General features: G+C 39.3%; 10 protein-coding genes across 10 annotated transcripts; 5 read left to right on the plus strand and 5 right to left on the minus strand.

Moving 5' to 3' along the window:
* Positions 1-244: 244 nt before the first annotated feature.
* On the minus strand, positions 245-949 carry C5L36_0B04420 (uncharacterized protein; the record flags this gene model as incomplete). Its single annotated transcript, XM_029464809.1, has 1 exon — positions 245-949. The coding sequence occupies one exon, from the start codon at positions 947-949 to the stop codon at positions 245-247; it is 705 nt and encodes a 234-aa protein (XP_029320668.1).
* Positions 950-2,071: 1,122 nt separating this feature from the next.
* On the plus strand, positions 2,072-3,364 carry C5L36_0B04430 (uncharacterized protein; the record flags this gene model as incomplete). Its single annotated transcript, XM_029464810.1, has 1 exon — positions 2,072-3,364. The coding sequence occupies one exon, from the start codon at positions 2,072-2,074 to the stop codon at positions 3,362-3,364; it is 1,293 nt and encodes a 430-aa protein (XP_029320669.1).
* Positions 3,365-3,758: 394 nt separating this feature from the next.
* C5L36_0B04440 (uncharacterized protein) lies at positions 3,759-6,647 on the plus strand (the record flags this gene model as incomplete). Its single annotated transcript, XM_029464811.1, has 1 exon — positions 3,759-6,647. One exon carries the CDS (start codon positions 3,759-3,761, stop codon positions 6,645-6,647), a length of 2,889 nt encoding a protein of 962 aa, XP_029320670.1.
* Positions 6,648-6,967: 320 nt separating this feature from the next.
* On the minus strand, positions 6,968-10,381 carry C5L36_0B04450 (uncharacterized protein; the record flags this gene model as incomplete). Its single annotated transcript, XM_029464812.1, has 1 exon — positions 6,968-10,381. One exon carries the CDS (start codon positions 10,379-10,381, stop codon positions 6,968-6,970), a length of 3,414 nt encoding a protein of 1,137 aa, XP_029320671.1.
* Positions 10,382-11,352: 971 nt separating this feature from the next.
* Positions 11,353-12,315, plus strand: C5L36_0B04460 (uncharacterized protein; the record flags this gene model as incomplete). The annotated part of the gene is made up of 1 exon (XM_029464813.1): positions 11,353-12,315. One exon carries the CDS (start codon positions 11,353-11,355, stop codon positions 12,313-12,315), a length of 963 nt encoding a protein of 320 aa, XP_029320672.1.
* Positions 12,316-13,871: 1,556 nt separating this feature from the next.
* C5L36_0B04470 (uncharacterized protein) lies at positions 13,872-15,539 on the plus strand (the record flags this gene model as incomplete). Its single annotated transcript, XM_029464814.1, has 1 exon — positions 13,872-15,539. The coding sequence occupies one exon, from the start codon at positions 13,872-13,874 to the stop codon at positions 15,537-15,539; it is 1,668 nt and encodes a 555-aa protein (XP_029320673.1).
* A 76-nt stretch (positions 15,540-15,615) lies between these two features.
* C5L36_0B04480 (uncharacterized protein) lies at positions 15,616-16,338 on the minus strand (the record flags this gene model as incomplete). Its single annotated transcript, XM_029464815.1, has 1 exon — positions 15,616-16,338. The coding sequence occupies one exon, from the start codon at positions 16,336-16,338 to the stop codon at positions 15,616-15,618; it is 723 nt and encodes a 240-aa protein (XP_029320674.1).
* Positions 16,339-16,574: 236 nt separating this feature from the next.
* Positions 16,575-18,197, minus strand: C5L36_0B04490 (uncharacterized protein; the record flags this gene model as incomplete). The annotated part of the gene is made up of 1 exon (XM_029464816.1): positions 16,575-18,197. One exon carries the CDS (start codon positions 18,195-18,197, stop codon positions 16,575-16,577), a length of 1,623 nt encoding a protein of 540 aa, XP_029320675.1.
* Positions 18,198-18,676: 479 nt separating this feature from the next.
* C5L36_0B04500 (uncharacterized protein) lies at positions 18,677-23,293 on the plus strand (the record flags this gene model as incomplete). Its single annotated transcript, XM_029464817.1, has 1 exon — positions 18,677-23,293. One exon carries the CDS (start codon positions 18,677-18,679, stop codon positions 23,291-23,293), a length of 4,617 nt encoding a protein of 1,538 aa, XP_029320676.1.
* An 82-nt stretch (positions 23,294-23,375) lies between these two features.
* Positions 23,376-25,265, minus strand: C5L36_0B04510 (uncharacterized protein; the record flags this gene model as incomplete). The annotated part of the gene is made up of 1 exon (XM_029464818.1): positions 23,376-25,265. The coding sequence occupies one exon, from the start codon at positions 25,263-25,265 to the stop codon at positions 23,376-23,378; it is 1,890 nt and encodes a 629-aa protein (XP_029320677.1).
* Positions 25,266-25,337: the final 72 nt, after the last annotated feature.

Below are 25,337 nucleotides of genomic sequence, written 5' to 3' on the forward strand. Positions count from 1 at the left end.
ATTGAGTGAGCAGTACAAGGAGAAAGCAGTAGAGAAGGAAACTGTAAAATACATCAAAAGAGAAAGAAAGACAAAAGAGAAAGAAAGACAAAAGACAACAAGTTTCGTAACTAGGAAGGACTGCCACCAAATGGTTCATACCTGTTCAAGGCCTTCCCTGCCCCTTCACTACTGCACCTACTGGATCCCTTCCATCGTTGTTCCGGTCCTCGATTTTTAAGGACACGGTGCTAGGAGAGGCTTGTTATGTGGCATATTCAAAGGAGTCAAAAAAATACGAGAGGTACGGCGACGCCACAACCGTCTTAAACCATCTCATTAATACGGGATGATCCTGTCTCCATTGAGAGTCCAAGAGTAATCCAAAGGGTCTGTAGAAACACGTTGCAACAAACAAATCTGCCAATGTTATTCTTTCGCCAACGAGGAAAGTCTTATAGATGAGCCTCTCCTCTAGTTCCTGCACGTGAATGTTGATTTGCGCGACTGCATCATCGACGAGTCGTTTATTGTAGGGACAACTGGAACGTCCAAGGATATTATCGGCTGCCACAGTAACGGGTCTCATAAACTCCGTTGTCCCCCACGATAGGTACTTAAGGACAAGTGCCTTAGAGCGTATATCGGAACCCAACAGCGGGGAAGATGGGTCATGCAGACTCACCAAGTAGAAGAGAACCGCAATAACCTCTTGTAGAAGAAGACCGTCTGCAGCAACTAGGGCGGGGACTTTACCGTTAGGGAAGTGTTCAATATGTCCAGGAAATCCCTTCTTAAGGACTTCAATGTCCAAGTGGAAAGAGCGGATGAGTCCAACGGCGAGTATGGTCCTAGTGTGAACTGTCCCATAGAGAATACCTTGAGACATGTTTGGGTTAGATAACAACCAAATGAAGGGGAAGGGGAAGGGGATGAGAGAGTGTCGTTGGCAAGAAGCAACATTGAACATTGGTCAATATAGTCCAGTCGAGTATGCCACGATACATTCCAATGCAATGGAGGGTACCAGGAGAGAACATCACGGAGATTGTCAGTCACGCCTCGCGGTTGCAAATGCTGGTGTTCATAGTAAGATGGACACCAATACCAACACTAGTAATAGCAACACTAGCAATAGCACTAGCAATAGCAATAGCAACACTAGCACTAGCACTAGCACTAGCACTACCACTAGAACTAGTAACTGTACAAATGACACCCTCACAAATGGACAAGGCCAATGTTAGTCATTCTGGTCCCCCCATGCGGTGTTTATCTCTGCAGCCGCAGGCTTGGTGACCAATTGCAAGGGGGGGGACCCAAAATCACGAGAGCGCGCGCAGGGGGGGGGGCGCCATTGTCACGTTCCGGCGGCAACTGCACCTGTAGCGGTGCAGTTGCCACTAATGCATCTGCATGCATTAATGCCAATGTTTATATGAATGCCACGCACTAAAATTCAAGCTTTCCTTCGCTGTGCATGCGCCGCAGACCTTTCTTCGCACTAAGGTTCCTTCGCCGACTGCCTAAAACAGCCACGTTTCACCTTTCAGAGACACGGCAAAATCCCTCTTTTGGTTCTCCCTATTCGCCACAGTCGAGTTACAGGATGAGGAGACACTGTTCACCCTCTGTGATCCCATTACCTAATACGGTATAGTACGGTATATTGTGATGTAATGTAACGTTATTTTCTCTTTAATGTGTTCTCTGGCTCTGCAATGCATGTCATTTGTTCCTCTCATTTCCTGTAGAATGATCTCCTTCCCCTACAAGGAATTGCACAATTTGGGCCCTGGGTTTAGGTCATTCTTAGCCTCATTAACAATCGCTCTTTATTCACATACTCGGTTTCTATTCTCGTCCCATCCCATCCCTTCCCATCCCCCCTTCTGCTCTCCCCTCAATCACTGCCAAACATACATTTCTTCCCCACAATCTCCCCACCGGACCTTGCCGCCTGTTTATCCGGGTGTTTATCCAGGCAGAGGTATATTATATCCGCCCTTCGTCCATGAACCTACCCATTTAAGAGGTTACTCTTTTCCCCTGTCGAAACCTTCCTTTCGATATCGATTTCGTACATTGACCAATGACACTGTCTTCAACGCTGAAGAAGTACATCCATCTCAATACCAGCACTGCCTCTAACACGTCTGCCTCTGACGCTTTGGACACTATAGGAGACACAGACACCACCCACACAGACACCACCCATACAGACACCACCCATACACCCATCAATACCCTCCACCTTCCCCTCCCTAACGAAATACAACGCTTGCAACGCGCCAATCTTCCGTCAATGTCGTCTCCTATAGATATCTTTGAACGATCTGTCCAGCCAGCGGCACCATCACCCGATCAAGCACGAAATGCCGCATCTTCAACTCAAATGGCCGCATCATTCACTACTTCAAGCTTTAATACAAACACCCCCTCCCTTGTTGGATCCCCAATAACTTCTCCACCATCACTGGCATCTCCCTCAAGATCCTCTTCCTCTCATATACTCAGTGAAAATTTCACCGCTCCAGTGTTGGACTCCACCGTCGAACTCATTAGTAATAACTTATGGGACGACCTCGACGTTGTCCAAGTTCCTCATTCTCATCCAAAATTGAACTTGTTCAAAGCCTCAACTGATTTGCCCCTATCCAGATGCTCATCTCCAAACACAAACCCAAATTCGAAAAGAAGACCTTCAAATGCAGCATCCATTGTACCTAATATTAATACAGCCATTGATGGTGTCAGTTTAGGTCACATACCCACTCGTTCTAATACCCGCTCAAAATCCATATCGTCAAAAGATTCCACATTGCATTTGGGACCCAACCAGTCAAGAAAATCCATTTCTTTCTACTCCTATTCTGATCTCTGCAATTACGAGAATTTGACAAAGTCCCTCTCAAACCTCTCCGATCAGGAAACCTCATTCATCTCCCAGATACCGCTAACAGCCTCCTTGAAACATATACCCTCATCGAGACGCTCTACAATTCATGGATCTCCAGAAGACTCCGATGCAAAAATCGACCAAGAACTGGGTCCAGACGATGGCGCATCTCAATATTCAAACCATTCAAACCATTCAAACCGTTCAAACCGTTCCCATTATACCGATAACGACACAGCGTCAGTCAAATCTTGGGTCCCAGAAAATCATCAAATACACCCACCTCTGTCAATGTCTCGTTCTCGGCGCCAGTCTCTTGTAGACGAGCTGGCTAGCATCAGGAGCTGCACCACAAATAACTCCTACTTCGAAGATGAATTTCAAGACTTGACGGAACTAAACGATCCCCTTGTCAACGTCTGCTCTGCTAGCCAGTATATTGACTCCAGAACTCAGGAATTAAGAAAATGCTGCTCCGGAAACTGATTGGAGTCTTGGTCTACTTTGTCTCTATTCTTTGCTCACCTTTTATGGTTTTTGCTTCCCTTTTGACCTCCCATACTCACCATTCGTACTTGTATCTAACACACTGGTACTGTTCATTCTCTTCTTTGTATATCTCTATTTAATCGTCTTTTGGTTGCAAAAACAACTCCTACACACTTCAATACTTAGTTCTTTACCCGATTCGGATATTTCGCATGTTTTTCCCCCTTTTTTGTCGACTCTTTTTTTTTTTTCACTTCCTCCAAAGTGGGAAGAAAAAGTCCTGTCTTTTTCTCTTTCACCTCCGTTGGTGTTTCTCCTTAACTTCACAGCCTCTTCGAGCCTGGTACCATTGGAAACTGAACCTCATCTCAAGGACAAACAGACACAGAACATGTGTGAATCATATTCCCATCCATTAGAGGTATCCACAGAAACAGCCAATGATCCGGCATGTTCCTATTGCGGAATCCACAACCATTCTACCTTAGTCAAGTGTGACATTTGCCAAAAATGGTTTTGCAATGGCAAGTTTGGCAACAAGGGGTCACATATCATCACCCATCTAGTGCTCTCCAAACACAACCGTATATCGCTGCATCCAGACGCAGAACTTGGAGACTCCACTTTAGAGTGCTACAACTGTGGGTCGAAGAATATCTTTGTCTTGGGGTTTGTCTCCGCCAAGCAAGAAAACGTGGTTGTCATTCTCTGTAGACTCCCCTGTGCACAGCAGAAGGACTCAAACTGGGACACACAGCAATGGCAGTCTTTAATTGAGGACAGACAGTTGCTCTCGTGGATTGCCCACTATCCAAACGACGAAGATCTCATCAATGCCCAGAATATCAACTACGATCAGATTGTCAAGTTAGAGATGAAATGGAGGCTTAATAAAGACGCAACATTGGACGATCTCGTGGAAACAGAGCAGGAGGTGGAAATCCCACCAATATTGATGAGATACACAGATGCATACCAATATCAACGCTCTTTTGCTCCCCTAGTGAAAATCGAGGCCGATTATGATAAGGCCCTCAAAGAAAGTAAGGGGTTGAACTATATCTCGGTCTATTGGTCATTGTCTCTCAACAACAGACAACTGGCGTCCTTCTACTTCTCAACAGTCGATTCTCTAGATTTGAAAATTGCAGTTGGTGATGAAATGGTCTTGAGGTACGAAGGCCCTGAGTTAGATGCACCCTGGGAAGGACGTGGTTACATTGTCCGTCTACCAGACGCAAGACAGGAGGAATACACCTTGGAGATGATTCCATCAAATACCCCTGTCCCAACCCATGTCACCAACAGATTCACCGCGGAGTTTGTGTGGAAGGGCATTTCCTATGAGAGAATGCAGGATGCCCTCAAGACTTTTGCAATAGATCCCAAGGCAATGTCGAACCATTTGTACATGAAATTGTTGGGTATTCCAAATGCATCGTCATCTTCGAGCAATGATGCATATATTAGAAACGAAAGCGGAGAGGCTCATACAAATGATATTGACAGGGAGGATGAAAATGGAACTGCAACTGCAACTGCAACTTCACCTTCAACTCTACCTGTAACCGGAATCAATGATGATGAGAAAATTAACGTTGTTATTCCGAAGAAGTTGTCTATACCAAACATGCCCAACTTGAATCCATCACAAATATGTGCCGTTGAAAATGCCCTAACTTCTCCGTTGACTTTGATCCAAGGTCCCCCAGGTACAGGTAAAACTGTGACATCGGCAACAATAGTATACCATCTATCAAAAATGCACAAAAAGGAAAAAATCTTGGTTTGTGCGCCTTCCAATGTTGCTGTTGACCATTTAACCGAGAAGCTAACTTCAATGGGACTCAATGTTGTTAGAATTACTGCAAAGAGTAGAGAAGATGTAGATTCCTCGGTTTCTAAGTACTGTTTACATGAACTAGTGAAGAAACGGGCAAAAGGCGAGTTCAAAAAGTTGATCAAATTAAGAGAAGAGGGTAACGAGCTATCAAATGAGGATAACCAAAAATACTTTTCAAATCTAAGAAGATCCGAAAATAATATAATCAGTAACTGCGATGTCATTTGCTGTACTTGTGTGGGTGCAAAGGATAAACGTCTTGATAGAATCAAATTTAAAACCGTTTTAATTGACGAATCAACACAAGCTTCAGAACCAGAATCCTTGATTCCTATAGTTAAAGGTTGTCGACAATTGATTCTAGTTGGTGATCACCAACAATTGGGGCCCGTCATTGTCAACAAGAAGGCAAGTGAGGCAGGTTTGAAACAGTCGCTATTTGAGAGAATGATTGTTTTGGGGCATACACCAATTAGATTAGAAGTCCAATATAGAATGCATCCTGCGTTGAGTGAATTCCCAAGTAACATGTTTTATGATGGTTCGCTTCAAAACGGTATTACCAATGAAGACAGAACTATCTTAAATTCGAATTTCCCTTGGCCAATCAATGACATACCTATGATGTTTTGGGCAATATATGGACGTGAGGAGATATCCGTTGGTGGTACTTCCTACCTCAATAGAGTGGAAGCAATGAATGTTGAAAGAATCATCACTAGGTTATTCAAAGATGGTGTAAAACCATCGCAAATCGGTGTCATTACTCCTTATGAAGGCCAAAGAAATTATATTTTACAATATATGCAAATGAATTCCACTTTGGCTAAGAAGGAATTATATTCAGAAATCGAAGTCGTGTCAGTCGATGCATTTCAGGGTCGGGAGAAGGATTACATCATTCTCTCGTGTGTCCGTGCTAATTCACAACAACTTATCGGGTTTTTGAGAGACCCACGTCGTTTGAATGTCGCATTAACTAGGGCCAAATATGGTATGATGATATTGGGTAACCCCAAAGCTCTAAACAAGGATAAACTATGGAACCATTTATTAACCTTCTACAGAAGTAAAGGTTGCCTAGTTGAAGGTCAAATTGATAATCTACAACTATCGTCTGTCCAACTATCAAGATTCACTGAACCTTCGATGAGAAAACCTCCGGTGCATGGTTCCACCCAGATGAGCAACTTCGATACTGCTTCTCTTGTATCCTACGAAGGCTCGATGTTTGGTAATCCAGGAAAAGCTGCCTTTGAAAATGATAGTGTTTGGCCAAGCTTGAATTGTTCGAATAGACACGGTAATTCAGATGATAACGAAACCGTTGTATCGTACAATGAGCAATTTCAGGATGAAAGTGGCCATGAGAGCGATGAGCTTGCCAATAACATCAAATGTTTAACCGAGAAATTTGGTGGTGATTTGACCTTTTAACAATATCGAATCTCGTGCGTGTATATTTCCAATTTATAGATCTGTTAGTGTATTGTATTATAGTTTTAAAATCCTACAATCGTGTCCCTCTTCGTTGTTACTAACATGATTTTTACTATATTTTAATTTTTGCGTTTTTTAAGTACATATTACTATAATTTATACATGTGGAATATTCGGAATATTTAAAATTGTGGCATCATTCAATTCATAATCTCTGTCGTTCATTTACTCATTAGTTAGTAGATTAATCAAGTTTCATTAATTTCATTCATTCATGGGGTTTGTTTTTCTTTTTTGCTTGTTTTTTCTCTGTATTTCTAGTTTGTGTTTTCATCCACACCTTCGACACCATCACTATCCTTTACAGAATTACCACTGCCTTTTCGGAACTCCTCATTATCACCGTTGTCTAAAATGATGGCCCCTTCGGCCTTTGGAGGTTCCTGAATATCCATGTTGGATATTACTTGCTCCGACGATAAACCCAATTGCCCATCGTCAACTGCTTCATCATTCACCTCGTTCGGGTTTCCTAAAACTTTGTTATACATTGAACTAATTTCACGTAGCTCAACATTGACAAACTCCAACCATGGCTTGAAATCTCCCTTGTTCTCAAATATGCTCTCATATAATTCGTTGAAAATGTAGTAGCTACTTTTAAGATAAAATGGTCTGATATCATCTTCCTCCTCTCTTCGCAAACCAAAGGCATTTTCGTTCTTGGTAACCCCAAAGTTTTCAACATAACTCTGAAATTTGTGAATTTCCTCAGCAATCAAAGTGAGGTGTCCCATATATCCGAACCTAAAGTTTGTCTTTTCATACATTCTATTAGAAAGATGGTAACAGTATACAATGAACAGTGCCAAGTTGAAAAATCCAGGATAATCCGCGTTGGAACACTGGTATTCTCTATAATAGAATAAATCATCGGGATCTTCAGGATTGGAATAATTTGAATATTCTCCAAATAACGACCATATCAAAATCTTGTTCAAACTGAGATTGTCATCGTAGATTGTTTCCTCTTGATTAATAGCCCTGTCTTCATCCCAGTTGGCAAGTCTCCCATTGAAAATTTGTTGAATTAAATCAAATACAACATTGTGCATGAAATTATTCCAAGGGAATTTCACTAGTTTGAGTGCTATTAAAGGAATAGCATGGGTTTGTAACAGTTTGAATTTGAAGAAATTTCCAATTGACAAACCTGAGTCTGTTTCAAAATAGCGGCTATTTATAATTGAGTTTTCTCTCTCCGGTATACTATCGTTGTTGCCTCTTTCTTTATTAGTGGCATCTCTATTGTTCTTCACGTTATGACTATCGTCAATAATTAACTCATTGATAGCATCACTGACTAGTTGTTCTTTCTTTTTATCACCCCTAAGCATGTCCCTCCTATGGATCAATTTATCCAACTCGACAGACTTGTTCATCAAAATCATATTTGAGCAATGTAGTAACTCGGCTACTAGCTCCATGATTTTGAATCTCTCATAACCAAGAGGCTCGATGGTTTGACCAATAGAGCTCTCTAGTCTTAGTGCTGTTTCGTTTCTTTTGTAGTAGTCGTCAGTTAAATAGGTTTTGACAATTTTGTCCAAATTTATGGAAAAAAGCTTCATCAAATTGCCAAGATATATCGGATCCCTTGGATTTGGTAAACTTTTATTTTCATCGTCAAAATTGACAGAAGAAATCCAATCGAATTCATCGTAATCAGAGTTGTTCTTCCTAATGACTTCAATAATCACAGATACAATAGTCACTAATCCATAATTCCCATAATTGATAATAATGTCTAGCATCTCGTCGACACATTCTGGAGACACCAATTGCCTCGTTAAATCGTTAGGTCCTATATTTGGATTATTGCTGTTCAAATCTTGTTGATCATCTCCATTCACCCCGGAATTATCTTCCCAAAATCCAATATTGGAACTGATACCAACAATACCGTTCAAGATGTTACAAACATTGTCTTGAACTTGATGGTCAAGGTAATATTTCTTACAGGTACTAATGAGTTTAATAATCAGGTTTTGATCAAGTAAAATATCAATCAATCCATTCGAATTAAATCGCTTATCAGTCGAAATCAGTCTCACCAACAAATCACAAACCGTTTGCGAATATGGGATGAATCTTATAAACTGGTCGGTCAAACTGTAGTATTCTTGTTCGAACCTGATGAAATTCATAAACGAGCCCATGTTGATCAATGCCATATCATCCACAAATTTCAGGAAATTGTTAAACATCAGAACTTCATGGGGGTCTCTCAATTTGGAATAGTTATCCGACTCTTCCATTTCTGCCAATTTTTGTGCATCGGTCCCCTTGACATCAATGTTCTCACTAAATACAGAATCGTCGTCGTCGTCGTTCAAAGTGATATCTGCATCCTCATTCACTGAGTTTATATCTTTAGAAAGAACCAATTTGGTTTCCTTGAAATAGGAATGTGGCTCATTATTCATAAATCCCCTCCATAACTTAGTGAAAATATCAAAGTTGCTTAGTAAAGTCTGATGGATATTGGAAGAGGGAAGTATCATAATCTCAGAGATTACAGTGGCTCTTTGTAAGGCTACATGAAGAATATCCACATTATGATGATTATTACCCATATTTTCATCCTTACGAACCTCCTTATTATGATCATTTTCTTCATCTCCATCTAGTTTATTATTTTGCATGGTATCATTTTCGTTATCAGTTTCATTATTGGAAGTTGAGTCCATAAAATCATCTGTTGAATTATTGATTGATTTTGCAGGGTCTTCAGTTGATACAAATATATCGTGGGATAAATAAGGAGTTGGCACCTCATCAATTGAGGTAAATTTGGACAATTTGATTGAGAACAAAATATAATCAAACATTGTACTTACAACGTCCTTTTGAGAGATGTAGGATATCAATCTTTGGTTTTTAGCTGCATTTATTTCTTCAACCAAGTTGGGCTGATCTAGTAATTGGTTAAACAATGAGACGTTTATATTACTCTTTGTGAAATGCAAATTTTGAATTTGGTTAGTTGTTGCTGAAGATGAGATAAAAGATGACGACGAAGACGATGACGATGACGAACAAGACGCTGATGCAGGCGGGGAGTTTGGACCATGAGAGGATGGAGAAAATGGCAACTTTTCCCCTGTCTTTACCTTATCAGTTGACGAAGGAGTTGAGGAGGGAATATGTGATATAGTTCTATGGAGAGGGTTGGGCAATTCGTCATCTAACAGTGATTTTGAAGTAGAAGTAGTTGTTGAGGTCAAATTAGCCAGTGGGGAAGGCGATGGGGACGGCGAGCTGTTTTGGATTGAATGTAACAACTGCGAGGCGGTGATGTTGAACTGGGTTGTATTTGGAGAATAAGCAACATGGTGAGAGAGGGAAGCAGTTGGAGTATTGTTTTCAATGGGGCTATTATTTATATCGACCGATTGGCCATTCAAGGCGGTGGTGATATTGTTGTTGTTGTTGTTGTTGTTGTTGTTGAGCAAGGAGGTGGGGAGAGTGATGGGGACGGCCGAGGATGTAGTGGTCATGGTGCCATTCCCCTGTTTGCAAGGTTGCTGGTCACCATTTTTCTTTGAGGCATTTTGATTTTGGGTTTGTTGAGCTAGTCGTTTTGTAGCATCTTGTTCGATTTCCGTCAATATCTTGTTGATATTGGCATTGGAGAAGGAATGGTTGAAAAAAGGCCATATGGTAGACATGTTTGCGTGGTATAGTGTTGCCCTGGAATGCCTGTTTGACTATATACAGAGCTGGCAATGTACTGGTGGCTTGACGTGGTGACTATTATCTCCTTGTTTTTTGGCTCTCTTGTTTCTCTTTACGCCTCAGTCTCTCGGTCTCTCTCCTGTAGGCACCTACTCTAGAGTCTCTCAAGGTGTGTCTTCGACGATGGAGAAAGTGATGAGTAAACGACACTCTATACTATACCGGTCAGGGGCGCTCTTTTCTTGGAAGCTGGCGGGAATCAATGCAAACTGGAGCTGGTCCAATAGAGGCTTCACTTGCTGTGTCGATGTGTGCAGGTGTGAGTTTGGGTAACCTCGTGTGTAACGGTTTGTGTATATAGACGTATATGTATATGTATATATATATATATATATATATATCCTGATATATACGTTTATGTACAATATACACTTATATCTGTCAATGTATTTCTCCCGTTTCTGTGTATTGTCTCTCTCTATATACAAAACTCTCTGAATTGGGTGTATTGGTATGTCTCTCTCTATGTATGCGCGCCAGGCGAACTGGCAATCCCAACCTCGTTGTAGGCCCCGTCCTTTTACTTGAGGCCCCCCCCCCCCCTTCTCCTCCAAGGCGTCCGTGTACACCGACTGAGTGTCATTTACCACGGGGCCGCGACGAACCGCAGTGCACTCTTCTCTGCATTGTCCAAGTGTGTCGCCACTTTCCCATCCTCTTCCCTTCACTTCCGCGCCGCAAAAAAACGGCACTTGCACAACTACAGGCGACGGGTCACGTGGTATACGTGCATGCGCCACAAGCTAATGTTTATTCTTTTTTTTTTTTTTTGATTATTTAGTTCCCAGATTTCCTTTTACACGTGCGCGTCAGCGACGCGTCGGCCGGTTGGAATAATGTATGGGGGAAAATGAGGGTTTAAAGGTGGTAAAAAAAAGATGGGGGGGGGGGGGGGGGGGTACCAATGTATCGTGTACTTGATGGAGAATGGGATTGTTTAAATACGAGAGAGTTTTACACAAGAGACACTGCAGGACAGACCATGACAGGAGGGAAACTCGAAGAACTGGCGGACACTCTAGATGAGCTGCAGGATGCCGTTGAGGACCTCCTTACCTTGCACGGGTACTCCGACGGGGCTGGACTCGAGCGGGCAGGTGCACATAGACAGTCGGAGGAGCTACTTGCACTTGTGAATGAGACGTTCCACCAGTTGGGTGCATGCAAGGATGTTGTTGGTGGCCGATCTGAGAGGAGGAAGATAGACGTTGAGAGGTACAACTCCCTCCTCGATAGGTATGCACACCTGCTAGAGAAATTGGACAGTGTTGCTATAAAATTGAGCCCCTACAGGCCCACTGAAACGCTAAGGATCGGACTTGACGATGTTCGTGCAGACATTGACAGGGGAACGTCTCAACAAGGTGCTGCCAAACAGCCGTCCAAGTCAGTCAGGTTCAAGAACAACATTGTAGAGTCGTCACCGGTGGTGCCCTTTGCACCTTATAGAGATGCAGTTCACCCCAATGAGGAGCTCAACAGGGGAAGTGACGTTCCATATAGCGATTCTCTCCTTGACGCGGTCAACGAGCATCTAGACCTGGACTCCCCGACTATCGATATGTCCAATAAGGGGGTGTTTATTCATAACCAGCGGATGTTTGATCGACAGGATTCACAGCTGGATCAACTACATACCTCGGTAAAGCAGCAGCGTCAGATATCCATGGCCATAAATGACGAGGTATCGGATCAGTTTGTACTTATGGACGATCTCGAGCATGGCTTAGACGCCTCCAATAGTAGAATGGTGCATTCAAATAACAAACTGTTGCAATACCGACAGGCACTAAAGAAACGTGGAGATTGGATATGTATTTTCCTGCTTATCTTCATCCTTCTCTTTCTCTTAATTGTTGTTAAGTGAGTATAGGTCTGGACCGTCACCGTGACAAAAGTGTCCCTTGCTGGAAGGACTTGGTGCGGCGCAGTCCAGTGACTCTATCTGCGTTACCAAAGGTGCACTGCTTGGATGTTATGTGCACCTCTTTGGTGGAGGTGTTCTTTGGGGATAAGATGAAGAGAAAAAACGGGAAAAAGAAAAAAAAATGACGGTTTTAGTATAAACATTACATATGTTTATCATTATGCTAGGAAAGTCTATAATGTTAGAAAAGTGGTCCGTTTATAGTGGGATAATGTTCAGACCCGAATAAATGGGTAGTAAGAAAAGGGGGAAAAAAAAGAAAAAAATCGAAAAGCATGGAATGGATCATGTATAGTTGCTGTTAAATGGGAGAAAAAAACGTTTTGTTTATCTTGAAAGAAATTTTAAGTATTAGTGTATTAAATGTAATTGAAATATTTGGTATTTTGTATTGGAATTTGGTGTTTTCTGTTTTTTTTAGGTTTGATTTTTTGTTTCTTGTTTTTTTTTTTTGTTCGTTATTTTGGGTTTATCCGTTTTGAAGTTCGTCCTTGTAATGTGCATATCTATAAGTGCTTTTTTTTTCTCTGTGTTATCCTGGTTTAGTTTTCGTCGGTCTCTGTGTGTACCCTTCATTAGATTAGTAATACTCTTCATGCGAAATGCCTGTTTCTACTGGTCATTCCGTTCATCGTGTTCATACTGTTTTTGATGGCCTTTAAATTGTTCAAGGCTGCAACGGAGGCAGAACTGGTGGAAGAGCCGGCATGCATGTTTTGCTTGGAGTTCGTCTCAACGCCCCCATGGTTGGAGTTGATGGTGGCAGCTGCTGCTAGTATCTTGAAGATGGACTCGGAATCAATGCTTGAATTTGTCTGACCCATTTTCACTGACATTGGACCTGGTGTACCCGGTGCACTACCTTGTTGGCTCTGTATTGATCTTAAAGTTTGAAGGTTTCTTAGTTGGTTATGCAAGTGTGCTTGTGCTTGTGCTTGTACCTGTGCTTGTGCTAGTGCCTGTGCTTGAGATTGTATTTGTACTTGCTGCTGCTGCTGTTGGCTTTGATAGCCATTCGATAGAAAGGCGCTGTAACTATTTGCTGAAGTATTGTTCAAACAGGGACAAAATTCAAAGTCTTGCTCCACACTGAATGATTTGACTTGATCAAGATACGCCCTTGACATCCTAGCCTTTTGTAAAGCTAACTGGTTATTCTGCGTCTCCATGGTGTTCATTTGCATATATGTAATGACTTCCACGTCTGTAGGCCTTTAAAAAGATTAAATGGCAGTATTGAACTTCCATATATATCAAGGTGATGATGCCCCACGTTGAAGGAGAAACTGAAAAAAAAAATCACAACTCGACAAATCAATTGACTAGCTTGAGCTTTTTTTTTTTCAGGCTCCTTTGGCCTGTTTGGGCAAGTTTCTCAAAATCCACATCAATTCTCCAAAGAATTTCAAACTCCATGTTAACGTCGATAATTACCAGAGATCTGTTATGATATAAGGCACATATGTTTGCATTTGTCTTGATCCTCTCAAAAGACAATGATTGTTAGAAGAACACTCCATACATCCGTAGCCCGGTTGGGTTTTAACCTACGCAATTTACGAAAGGGAAAAGAGTCCGAGGCTGAGAAGACACACCTCCAACATGAGCATCATGATCATGAGCACTCACATCACAAACACTCGCCGCTACTAATTCAACCAAATTATCCAGTGCGTACGAGATTTGCGCCCTCTCCAACAGGGTACCTGCACCTTGGGTCTCTTAGAACTGCATTATACAATTACCTCCTAGCCAAATCCACTGGTGGTCAGTTTCTTCTGCGATTAGAAGACACCGACCAGAATCGACTAATCCAAGGTGCTGAGCAAAACATATATGACACCTTGCAGTGGCTAAATATGTGCATAGATGAAGGACCAACTCATCCAGGTCCCCATTCTCCTTATAGACAGAGCGAGCGTTCTCATATTTATGAGAAGTACTCCAACGAGTTGTTGTCTAAAGGGCTGGCTTACCGTTGTTTCTGTTCGAAGGAAAGACTCGATGGCCTGAGAGACTCGGCTAGACTATTGAAACCGCCAACAACAGTTTCTTACGACAGACATTGCTTCAATGAGATTTCACGTGAAGAAAGTGATGAACGGGCACAAAACGGCGAGCCTTTCACCGTTAGATTCAAAGCACCAGAGACATACCCAGAGTTCACAGATTTATTGCATGGAACAATCAATCTGCAACCGCAAATTAATCCCATTGATAGGAGGTTTGAAGATCCTGTTCTCATGAAAAGTGATGGTTTACCGACATATCATTTTGCCAATGTCGTTGACGATCATTTGATGGAAATCACACATGTCATTAGAGGCGAAGAATGGGTTGCTTCCACACCTAAGCACATAGCCTTATACGACGCATTTGGTTGGGATAAACCTAACTTTATCCATATTCCCCTTTTAACAACTGTAGAAGGTAAAAAACTATCGAAAAGATCTGGAGATATAGATATCATGTCTCTGAAAAAGAAAGGTTATTTACCCGAATCATTGGTCAACTTCAGTGTTTTGTTTGGCTGGAATCCAAAGAGAAAATTGGGTGAGAAAACAAGTGAAATCCATTCTTTGAGTGAGTTGGAAAAAATATGGTCGTTGAGTGGCTTGACTAAAGGTAGTGCAAAAGTTGATTGGAAAAAACTTGACTATTTCAACAAACACTACTTGACTGAGAAATTAAAGGATGCCAAGTTTTTCCAATCCTCAGTTATTGAATGCCATACGAGGATATGCCGCACATTGAATCTAACAGATCTTGACATCGAAAACGTTGGTAAGGTATTAAAGATGACATACCCAAGTTTAATCACCTTGAATGATTTTGATTCTTCAAAATTCCATTACTTTTTTATTAAACCAAGATATAAAAGGGAGGAAGTTCAAAAGATTCTGAAAATAAATGATGAAACTTTACTCAAAATATCTAATGAACTTGTCAAGCGTTCAAATGACTTGACACACTTGAATTTTAATCAGGTAATTAAAGAGATCCTGGAAGAGCTGCCGATGTTGAAGAAGAAAATACTGTTTCAGGCTCTGAGGTATGCATTGAGTGGACCAGAATCAGGTATCAATTTGCCAATCATCTTAGAACTCCTTGGTCCGGAAGAAGTCCAAGCAAGGCTCGATGCATTCAATGATTTCCTTCATTAATCTATTAATTATAACTGTACATAAAACACAAGTACTTATATAGACACACCCACAAATACAAACACTTGTACATTCCTTATTCTAAGTTCTGCAGATAGTTTGGATCATTCGTCATTTTAGTCTTGAACTTATCCCACCAATCGTTGAACTTACTAATATTAACATAGTTTCTAGCATCTGTAAATGAGGACAAGTAATTATAAGCATTTCCAATGATCTTATTGCTGATCGTTAAGATTTCAGATTGCTGCAAAGGCATCATCGAAGAAGCTGGTGCCTTTAGTAATGGGGTTCCATTGTTGTTATTTGTAGCCTCTCTTGTGACTTTCAAACAATCCAACTGTTGTGCGGCTGTTTGATTTGGTTCTATGCTGATTCCAATTACTATCGTAACAGTCTCACGTTCTTCTAACTCCGATATTCCTGAATCCATATCGATATCGCCCTCATCTTGTATATTGTAAACAGAGGCTATCTCTATATTTCCTGGATTTATCTTAAAAATTGCACTTTGTTTGGTTGCATTAAGAAACCCAAGTAATTTAAAGTCATTGTTCATCACTTGGGACCCAACACTACCACTATCATTGGTAATTTCATTCTGTACACCACCTTCAGGAATTACCTGATAATATATGAGCGCAGTGTACTCGGGATTGAATTGAACATTGGGCAACATAAAAATCGAGAGATGATACAGTTGTTTGAAGGGAACACCCTTAAATTCGATCAACTGTTTTTGTGGAGATATTGGTTGGGATATTGCAACTGGTCTATTGGATACCGTGGATGCAAACATTTCAAAAATTTAGCTGTCACTTCTCACTGTAAGGTTTAAACGTAACTCTAGGAATTCTTCATTCTCCATGCTGTTAGGTGGAAAATAGAAGGTAGGACTGGAAGTAGCTCTATCTACATCTTTAGGATAAAAAAAAACAGACGGGGGCTCAGCGTTTTCTCGAAGCTTCTGCGAGTTTTTTTTAAGGATTCCTCAATGCTTAACTATACATTACATTACATTACAATACAAATCTGCTACATCTGAATCAGAGTTTTCTTGGAGGATGACGAACTCTTCCTAACACCAGAGCCACCAATTATCTTATCAGATGATACCACACGTGCATTTGGTTTTGTCACGTGGACCATAGACTTTCTCTGCTTGCCTATTTTCAGCGTTCCAGAATCAGCATAAACTCTAGAAGAACTTGGTGAAACAGGTGTCACTCCCGTTGCAGCTATAGTGGTAGTAGTCGTAGTTGTAGTCGTTTTCTTGTAAAACGGAGAGCTAGTGTTAGATCTAGCATCGCTCTCTTTGTCTTCTATCGCACTCTGATTACATGTCTGATTTATTGTTGAAGTGTAAGCATCTTCTTCGTCAGAGTTGGCATACGGCTGGACAGGATTATCCAAAGATCTATACTTCCTGGGTTGTCCTGGACTAGCATTTGGCACTGCCTTATGGACAATTTTCAATCCAGATGATACCTTTCTTCTACGGACAGGAGTTCTGATTAATTGGTCATTTTTAAAATTCATTTGATCGTCACTTGAATCTTCACTACCAGCATTTTCGTTCTCTGCTTCCCTCTTTTTGTATTCTTCATATGAAATTAACGGGAATAGTCCCCCAATAAAATCATCAGGAATGGTATCTAACACCATAGTATGTCTCCAATCTCTGAATTCATTTTGGTGTAAATATAGCCAATGCTGTTGAGGTCCAACAACCATGCCGGGCCTAATCATTCTCATATAAGCAATACATTCACTTGCCGTAAACCCATGGGTGTAGATAAGATAAGCGCCTATCAAGCAACCGGTTCTACCCAACCCTGCCTTACAATGGACAGCAACTTTACCTCCTTTGTTAATCACTGTTTCACTAGCGCCAATAAACTTTTGCACAAAATCCATTGTTGGACATGTACCATCTTCAAAAATCATATCTACATGTTGTATTCCCCTTTTGGTAAACTCCCGTTTATCATACAAGTGAGAATTTAAACGAACTACCAGTTGTACATTCTTTTCAAGGAACAACTCCAGGACACTTTTAAAAGCGGTATTCAATGGAGCCCCTGGTCGTGATTGCTTTGGAGATGCAAATGGAATAAAATCGTTGGCTAATATGTTCAAATCGCCTTGATCAACTCTCTCATACTGTTCGTACTCTTCTAAATCAAATGACCTCATGTCTAACAAATTTCTTTCCTTAGCCCTCCAAACTCCATATACTACATCTTGAATGGTAACCTCAAAATCTGCATGAGAATATCCAGCATCTCTAAACGGCATGAACGGAGGATCAATCTGTGCGATAGGCAGTAACACTTGATGAGGAGCCCAATTTTGAACCAACACCATATAACAACAAAGTATACATGCGGCATTGGTTCTTTGTCTGGAATCATTGGAAGAATAGAAACCCACACATTTATTCTTGTTTCTTGGCTCATTTAAAATCTTGTGTAGTGCAACTGCAAACCTATACAAGTGGCCAACATGTAATGGCCCAAAATCCAAGTTGAAATTATTGTATGGCAAGGATTCCTCAATAGTAAAATAAACAAATTCATCTGTATCTTCGGGCTTCTCATCACTGACAACCAGATAAATTTTCCCTTTGAGAAATTCAATTGTTGGTACTTCACTCATTATAATACGGTTCTAGTTGAATTGTTGTGTTTTTAATTTCTTCTATTTTTATTTTATTTTTTGTCCTTTGATCAAACTAAATCTAGAAAAAATGAGATACAAAGTTGAAAGTGATTGACTAAGGAGATGACGAGAAAAAAAACCGTAGCCAAAAATAGCTTGTTTAAGAGTCTCACAAGCAAAACGATCAACTCGATCTAAAGACAAAGAAGCAAAGCAACAGAATGGAAATTATTCAGCAATACAAAAAGATCCCTGTGATTAGACTGAATTTTGAAATTCATTTTCCGGCTTGTTTATGTTTTCCTCCATTAGGCAATGCTATTGGGTAAATGCGAAAATGCCCAAACAGGAAAAAATAATCACACGGGATATGCGAAAATGATATTTTCTAAACTCCTGGAAAATTTCAACATGAAGATTGTAGTATTGTAAAGTGGCAAACAGGTGAATATAACGACTTCAAGATACAGTGGAGAATGTCTGCATTTGCAAACACATTACATACTGGTTTGGGGAACAATGGAATTGAAGTTTCCTTGAATTATATCACTGGGATTCCTAATCCAGATCATCTTCTTTGCTCAAACACATTGAAATTAGCTTTTAAATCGTTGCTTAAAAGAGATGTTCATACTAAACAAAAGTCAATCATCTCTTTGCTAGAATATATCAAAGAAAATTCTTCTGAGCTTGATAATGATTTGGTTATTATCACTTGGATTCAAATGTATCCGAAACTCGCTATAGATGACTCTAGTAAAGTTAGAAGTTGTTCTCATCAGATTCAATCACAATTTGTACTAAGTCTTGGAAAGAAATACGCAAAGTATTTACGAGACACTATAGGTATTTGGCTCGCTGGGCTTTTTGATACCGATAGAGCAACTGCAAGAACTTGCAGGGAGTCCATATGTGATTCATTTGGGAACAATGAGGAAAAAGTTACAAATTTATGGAAAATTTTTATCACCCAGATAGTTCAATACTCGCATGAAGTTATAGTTTGTGAATCTAAAGATACTCTATCTGATGATAAGTTTAGTACCAAAGAAGAAATCGAATCAAAGTATATTCGTGTCACCCAAGCCTCGATTTCTTTGCTAGTTAATGCATTGTCACACTCAGACAATATCGATATTAATGAAAAAAGCATTAGTATGATTACGCAGATATACAACAATGACTCCTTTCTTGACTTGTTTGGCTATAAAGATCTCAATCTGAAAAAAGCTGTGTTTATGGCTTCCAAGGCTTTAATCACATCAAAGCATTTGCCATCAATCATGGACAAAGCGTTATACAAGAAACTGTGCAAAGCGTTGATTAAGGGGATAAAACTTGACTCTAGTGTTAACGCATTATTATATGGGCCTGTTTTAGTCAACATGCTAGATACATTGGTGGTTGTCACATCTTATAATTCCGAGTTTTGGCTTAACGTAAGAAATGCTAAGTCAAAATTATTAGACCTTTTAAAGGTCGGTTCATTAAACAGCGAGCCTATATATTATGATGTCGTTGCAAAACTCTTAAAAATCTTACCTAATGAACTAGTTTCAATTACGAATTCGGAAACAATAGAACCATTCATTCTTACTCTGATTCAAAGTGTCGAGAAGGAGAAGAGCACTGCCTTTCTAGAAAAAGGCTGGAAGGTTGTTATAAACCTAGTTGAATCTCTTCAAAGTGCAGGCTCCCTAACCGATTCCATTGTGGATACCTTTACAGCTGCGCTAGTTAAGCTAATGGATTCTCCTCGTATAATAGCACGCGGTATCATTGCTTTAATGCATGATATCAACTCGCTGTCAAGTGAAAACAAAGATGTGTTACTTGACATTAACTCGATTATTATGGACCATCTGCCTGATAAACAAATTGAGTTTAATGACAGTCATTATTTGGTTAAACATCAGTCACAATTTATAGAGTCTTTTGTCAATCTACTACTTCTGAATGGCTCAGATCTTGCAGATGTTTTACTAGCTAACGCGATTGAATCTTTGGGGGAGTATGATCCAAAAAGTTCTAACCCCACGTTAGCCTTCATTACTATAAATGTTTTCATTAAAAATGGTAGAGAGGAATTTGCCAGCGCAATTAACGAATTTATTAGAACAGTCTCTAAATATATCTCCAAAACATTTAAAGATTTGCCTTTGGAGACCCTTAAACTTTTCACCTCTTCAATCTACTCAGAGAAAGATCTGAATGTTTCGGTTGTCAACAGTATATTTACAAGATTAAAAGATTTGGACGCCGCTGATGAACTGCTTCCAGTCATTGCTAGTCTAAAAAATTTCAGCATACATGATTCCAAACAACTCAATATGTACCTTTTAGAGAATTCAAAATGTGTTAGTTCTAATGGAGGTAACTCTAGTGATACCTTGTATACCTTCTTGAATTCTGAAATCCTCTCGAATTTATTCAGGAATGAGAACTTTGTGAGTTTTGCGGATAATTGTGTAAAGAACTATCAAAATGACGTTTTCCTCAGTTTTTCCATCGAAAATTCAGATTTTGTGGAGAAGTTATTAGATACAATTCTTCAAAGTGACGGAACCAAAGAAACAGAATATCAATGCGCTTCTAGTTTGCTTGCAAAGCTTGAGCAAAATATTGACAATATCCAATTTCGGAAAGCATATCTAGAATGCGTTATCAATTGTATAGAAAGATATGATGGTCGACCTGAAGCCGTTAGTACAAGACTTTCTAATAATTTGAAACTTGAACTACTCAATGCTAATTTTGATACACAATTTGAAGAGTGCCTTACCACAAATCCAAATAAACTTCTCTCCATATCCAACTCACTGAATCTTGGCATGTACTATTTTGTTGATAAGTATGACTCTAATAGTGACATCGACCTTGAACAGGCTAAGCTATCTCTGAATAAAGCGACTTTCTATGCTAGTTTGATTGGCACAGCAGAAATCTCGGCGGAGAATTTGATGGTTCTTCTCCTTATTTCTGAATACGCATCTGACATCTTGTTTTTGGAATATTCATATACTTCACAGTATCAAGAAAAGTTGATGGATTTTCAGGTTGCAGTAAAGGCTACATTTAGTAAACTCTTTTCTTCGGTGAGCTACACAGAAGTCGTCAGCAGCTTGGCCACCGGCCAGAGTGACATTACACTATTGCAATGTCTTTTAAATCTGCTACAATCCACAAATAGACTTAAGGCATACTATACTCATAGAATTATCAAACTTTTACTAGAGGAAAAAATTGAATCAATGGGCATGAAATCTTTTGAACTGTTACCTATAAATGATTTGGAAAATAAGCCTACAATTTTGTATGCATTGTTAAATTCAGCTAATCACTTCTTAACTGTTTCATGTTTGGACCATGTTAGAAATAAGACAATCGCTAATTTAATTTCAATCAGAAAGTCCGAAGAAATAGTTTCAGACGGTTTGAAGGATCTAATTCTCTTGAATAGCTTCATGGATATTGATGATGATGTTGATATTCCAGAGAGTTTCTGTATGGCACCCCCTCAAAGGTTCATGATCCTATTAGGTACATTTGAATATTGGATGGACAGTGATGTTGCATATGAAGAAAACTTTAAGCCCCTTAGAATAGCATTAATGCAGTTTGTCCAAAACTATATTAAAAGCATATACTATGTATGTGACTCAAAATATCCAACTAATTTTATCACTAAGGTTTTTAAACTGGGGTTGAGACTTGTCTCGGAAAATATAAACTTAGTAAACTCTGATGATCAGGTATCGATTGACGTTTTGTTCCATTCTCTGCATCTTTTGTTGTTGCTTTCAAAATACAAGCAGGATATTGAGGATTGGGAGGATGAAATTTCGGATATTGAAACTGAAACAATTGAGCTGTTTTTCAAGGTGTCAAGAGTAGAACAGGTCAATCTTCCGCTAATTTCTCTCTGTGAACAATTTTCGCTCGTGCTACTTAGTTTTAACAACAATTCGTTGAACTCACACTATGGAAAGCTTTTTGATTTGATGAATAGCAAAAATATTAATATTCAGCGTACTGCTGCATCCTTGCTTCATCAAATAATACCTGATAATCAGGACCAACTTGTTGTTGAGTTTTTGTTATCCAAAAAGAAGGCCAATGAGGAAGGGGTTTCCGACGTCCATCTCCCAAACTCTTTGTTACAACATGTTCGAGTTCCATTAATCGATTATATCGAATATGAGGAACCATGGAAGGTGTATCAGTATTTATGGAGCTGGTACTTGATAATGGACCATTTCAAGAATATAACCCAACAAATGAGGCAAGATTATATTAGTGAGTTAACTGAAAGTACTCTTATTGAATTTCTCAATTTTGCTTTCAGTGAACTAGAGACCAATAAGTTCAGGCTGCACGAAGATGAGGGAAATTATGTCAAGAACTACTCATTTGATGATAATGCTGAACTAAACTATCAGGAAGAAATCCAAAAACTTTTAGTCAACTTGGTGTACGAAATAATGAATAATATTGGTGGAACATTTGCACAAAATTGGTTTCAGTCAATTAAAGATAAACAATTTCAACAACGCGTCGAAAAATTTATCACTCGTTTCATTAGCCCTCAATTGATTGGTGATATTCTTTCAACCTTGGCAAATAAAAACTCAGTAGAAGATTCCGAATTTAAGATCAATATCAATAAAAGGTTTAACGAAATTAAATGTCTTTATCATATTGACGAACAGAAGATGGAAATCTCAATTGTCTTACCTGCAAACTATCCATTGGCACAAATAGCCGTCAATGGTATAAGTAGAATTGGTGTTGATGAAAAGAAGTGGAAATCATGGATAATGTCTGCACAATATGTTATTAATTTTCAAAATGGATCTATCCTTGACGCAATAAAACATTTCAAAGATAATGTTAGTGCAAATTTTGAGAATTACGAAGATTGTGCAATATGCTATTCTATCTTAAACGCTGTTGACCATTCTACCCCAAATAAAGTTTGCCCAACTTGTAAACATAATTTCCACTCAGCTTGCTTGTACAGATGGTTCAAAAGTTCTGGTGCATCTACATGTCCACTGTGTAGATCAAAATTTAATTTTAAGAAACACTCCTAGTTGTCTTTTCTCCATCTTTTTATAAAACAGTCTTAATTAATTAATGACATTATCTTGTATTATACAATGTAGTCTCTTCTTTTTAAACGTCCATTAGTTCCTCATCCAAGATTTTTTCAAGTTCATTGACCGAAAATGCAATATACAAAATTTCTAAACCAGTTGTATCTCTCGTTAAAACACACATTTTATGCTCGACGAATTCCCCAAGAATTGCACGAAAAGACATATCATTGGAAATAATAAACTCAGACACACATATTTCATAAAATTCTTTTAGTGGTATCGCAGACCTATTAGATCCCTTGATATTTCCCCTGTTCTCTACCATTTTTGCGTCATCCCCAATCAGCGTATCTATTCTTTCAATTTGTTGAAAAATTAGATTTTTATATAAACTTTTTGCATTACCCGTAAGAGAACCTAACACATACTTTGCACCTCTGGATCCAACAATCTCGTCGTTTTTTCCTATACTTAAAGGATCTTTAAAACTAATCTCCGTACTGTAACTTTTGAAAGTTGAAAGATTATGCCAAACAAAATTAAACCGAGATAACACCGCCGCATCCCAAAACAGAGGGGTATTCAAATTATCAATTGAACAAACAAATGATATCTGTGGAATCCTGGCTAGTAAACTCAAGGTATATTGCAAATCATCGTTCCTTAGAGACTCACCATCCATATTATTGATTAAAATATACAACTTCTTGCTTCTGTTCGGTACCTTTAAGAATTCTAAGTGAATAAAGTTGCATGCTTCTCGAAGTTCCCTGGATGCAGGTGTAGACTTATGGAAGGCGATTTTCCATATCTCTGATATTAAAATTCGCATATTAAATTCTAAATTGTACCCATTGACAACTATACACTTAGCCTTTTTATCCAGTGGCAAAACAAACTCACTTAAAAATTGGAAAAGAATCTGTCTTTTTGAACCAACACCATAAAAAATCAAGTTAAAGTCTTCTTGAAGTTCAAAAAGCCATTGACTAAACTGGAATTCATAATATAGGTTTAAACTTTTAATCGGCTCTGTTTCAATTAATTCCAGTAAGTCGTTATATGTATTGAACTCCTCGTAGCTTAATTGAGGTGCTAAGTTCATTGAACTTTTCGATAGTCTGCTTCTTGTTTGATTTTGTTCAAAGTACGCTTCAAACCCGTCATGATACAAAGCTTTGTTCTTGGACTTTATATCGGTTAATAATAGTTCGTCATCGTCAAGATCTATGTCTGGAATTCGCATTAGCTTAATTTGGTCATGTTGGGGTGGTGCTAAATCTTTGATGCTATTAAATGTAGATAAGAGATTCCTTGTTCTTGGTGATCTGGGCGATCTTGGTGATCTAGGTGAATCATCTTCCTCACGCTTTAATTTTTCCAGTACGGTAGTCCTTTTACGGCTGCTTCTTCTTAATGGAGATTGAAACGGGGACATCGTTTCCCTCTTAGCTGGTGTTAGTGGAGTTTGTGCTAAGCACTCATTAATGTTATCTTGTGGTTCACTACTACGCTCTACTTTAAAAGGCGATTTACTTGATGACTTACTTGGGGATGTCGATGTAAACCCTTCATTCAGAACTTGGAACTTTCCAACAGACAGATTCTCTTTATCTACTTTCCTCTTCTTGATTAGAAACACATCTTGATCGACATACTCCGGATTATTTATAGTCTTGTCTTCCTCTTCTTGTTCCAAACTTATGGGCTTTAACCCCTCTATTTTGCTCAACTCTATGATTTTTTCAATGATCGATGTTTCATTATCTGTCACTGTGTCTTCTTCAATGAGTAAATGCCGATTTCGAGCTGCATGCTCATATGCCATTTTGTTCAGCTCAGACATTGATCTTTTAACAGGAGATCTCAATTTTGCTGTGCTAAAAGTTAAAGCACCTATTCGATCTTTTTTCTGCGGGGATTTGGTTTTATAATAACCGGAGCCTTTCAGGGGAGATTGTTTCATTGTTTGATAACAAAAGGCAAACTTATCGATTAAGTAAAAGGAAATCCTACTGCAAGAGCTAGTAGGTTTGTT

Source organism: Pichia kudriavzevii, chromosome 2 (genome assembly GCF_003054445.1).
Source record: "Pichia kudriavzevii chromosome 2, complete sequence".
In the NCBI taxonomy this organism is placed as follows: domain Eukaryota; kingdom Fungi; phylum Ascomycota; class Pichiomycetes; order Pichiales; family Pichiaceae; genus Pichia; species Pichia kudriavzevii.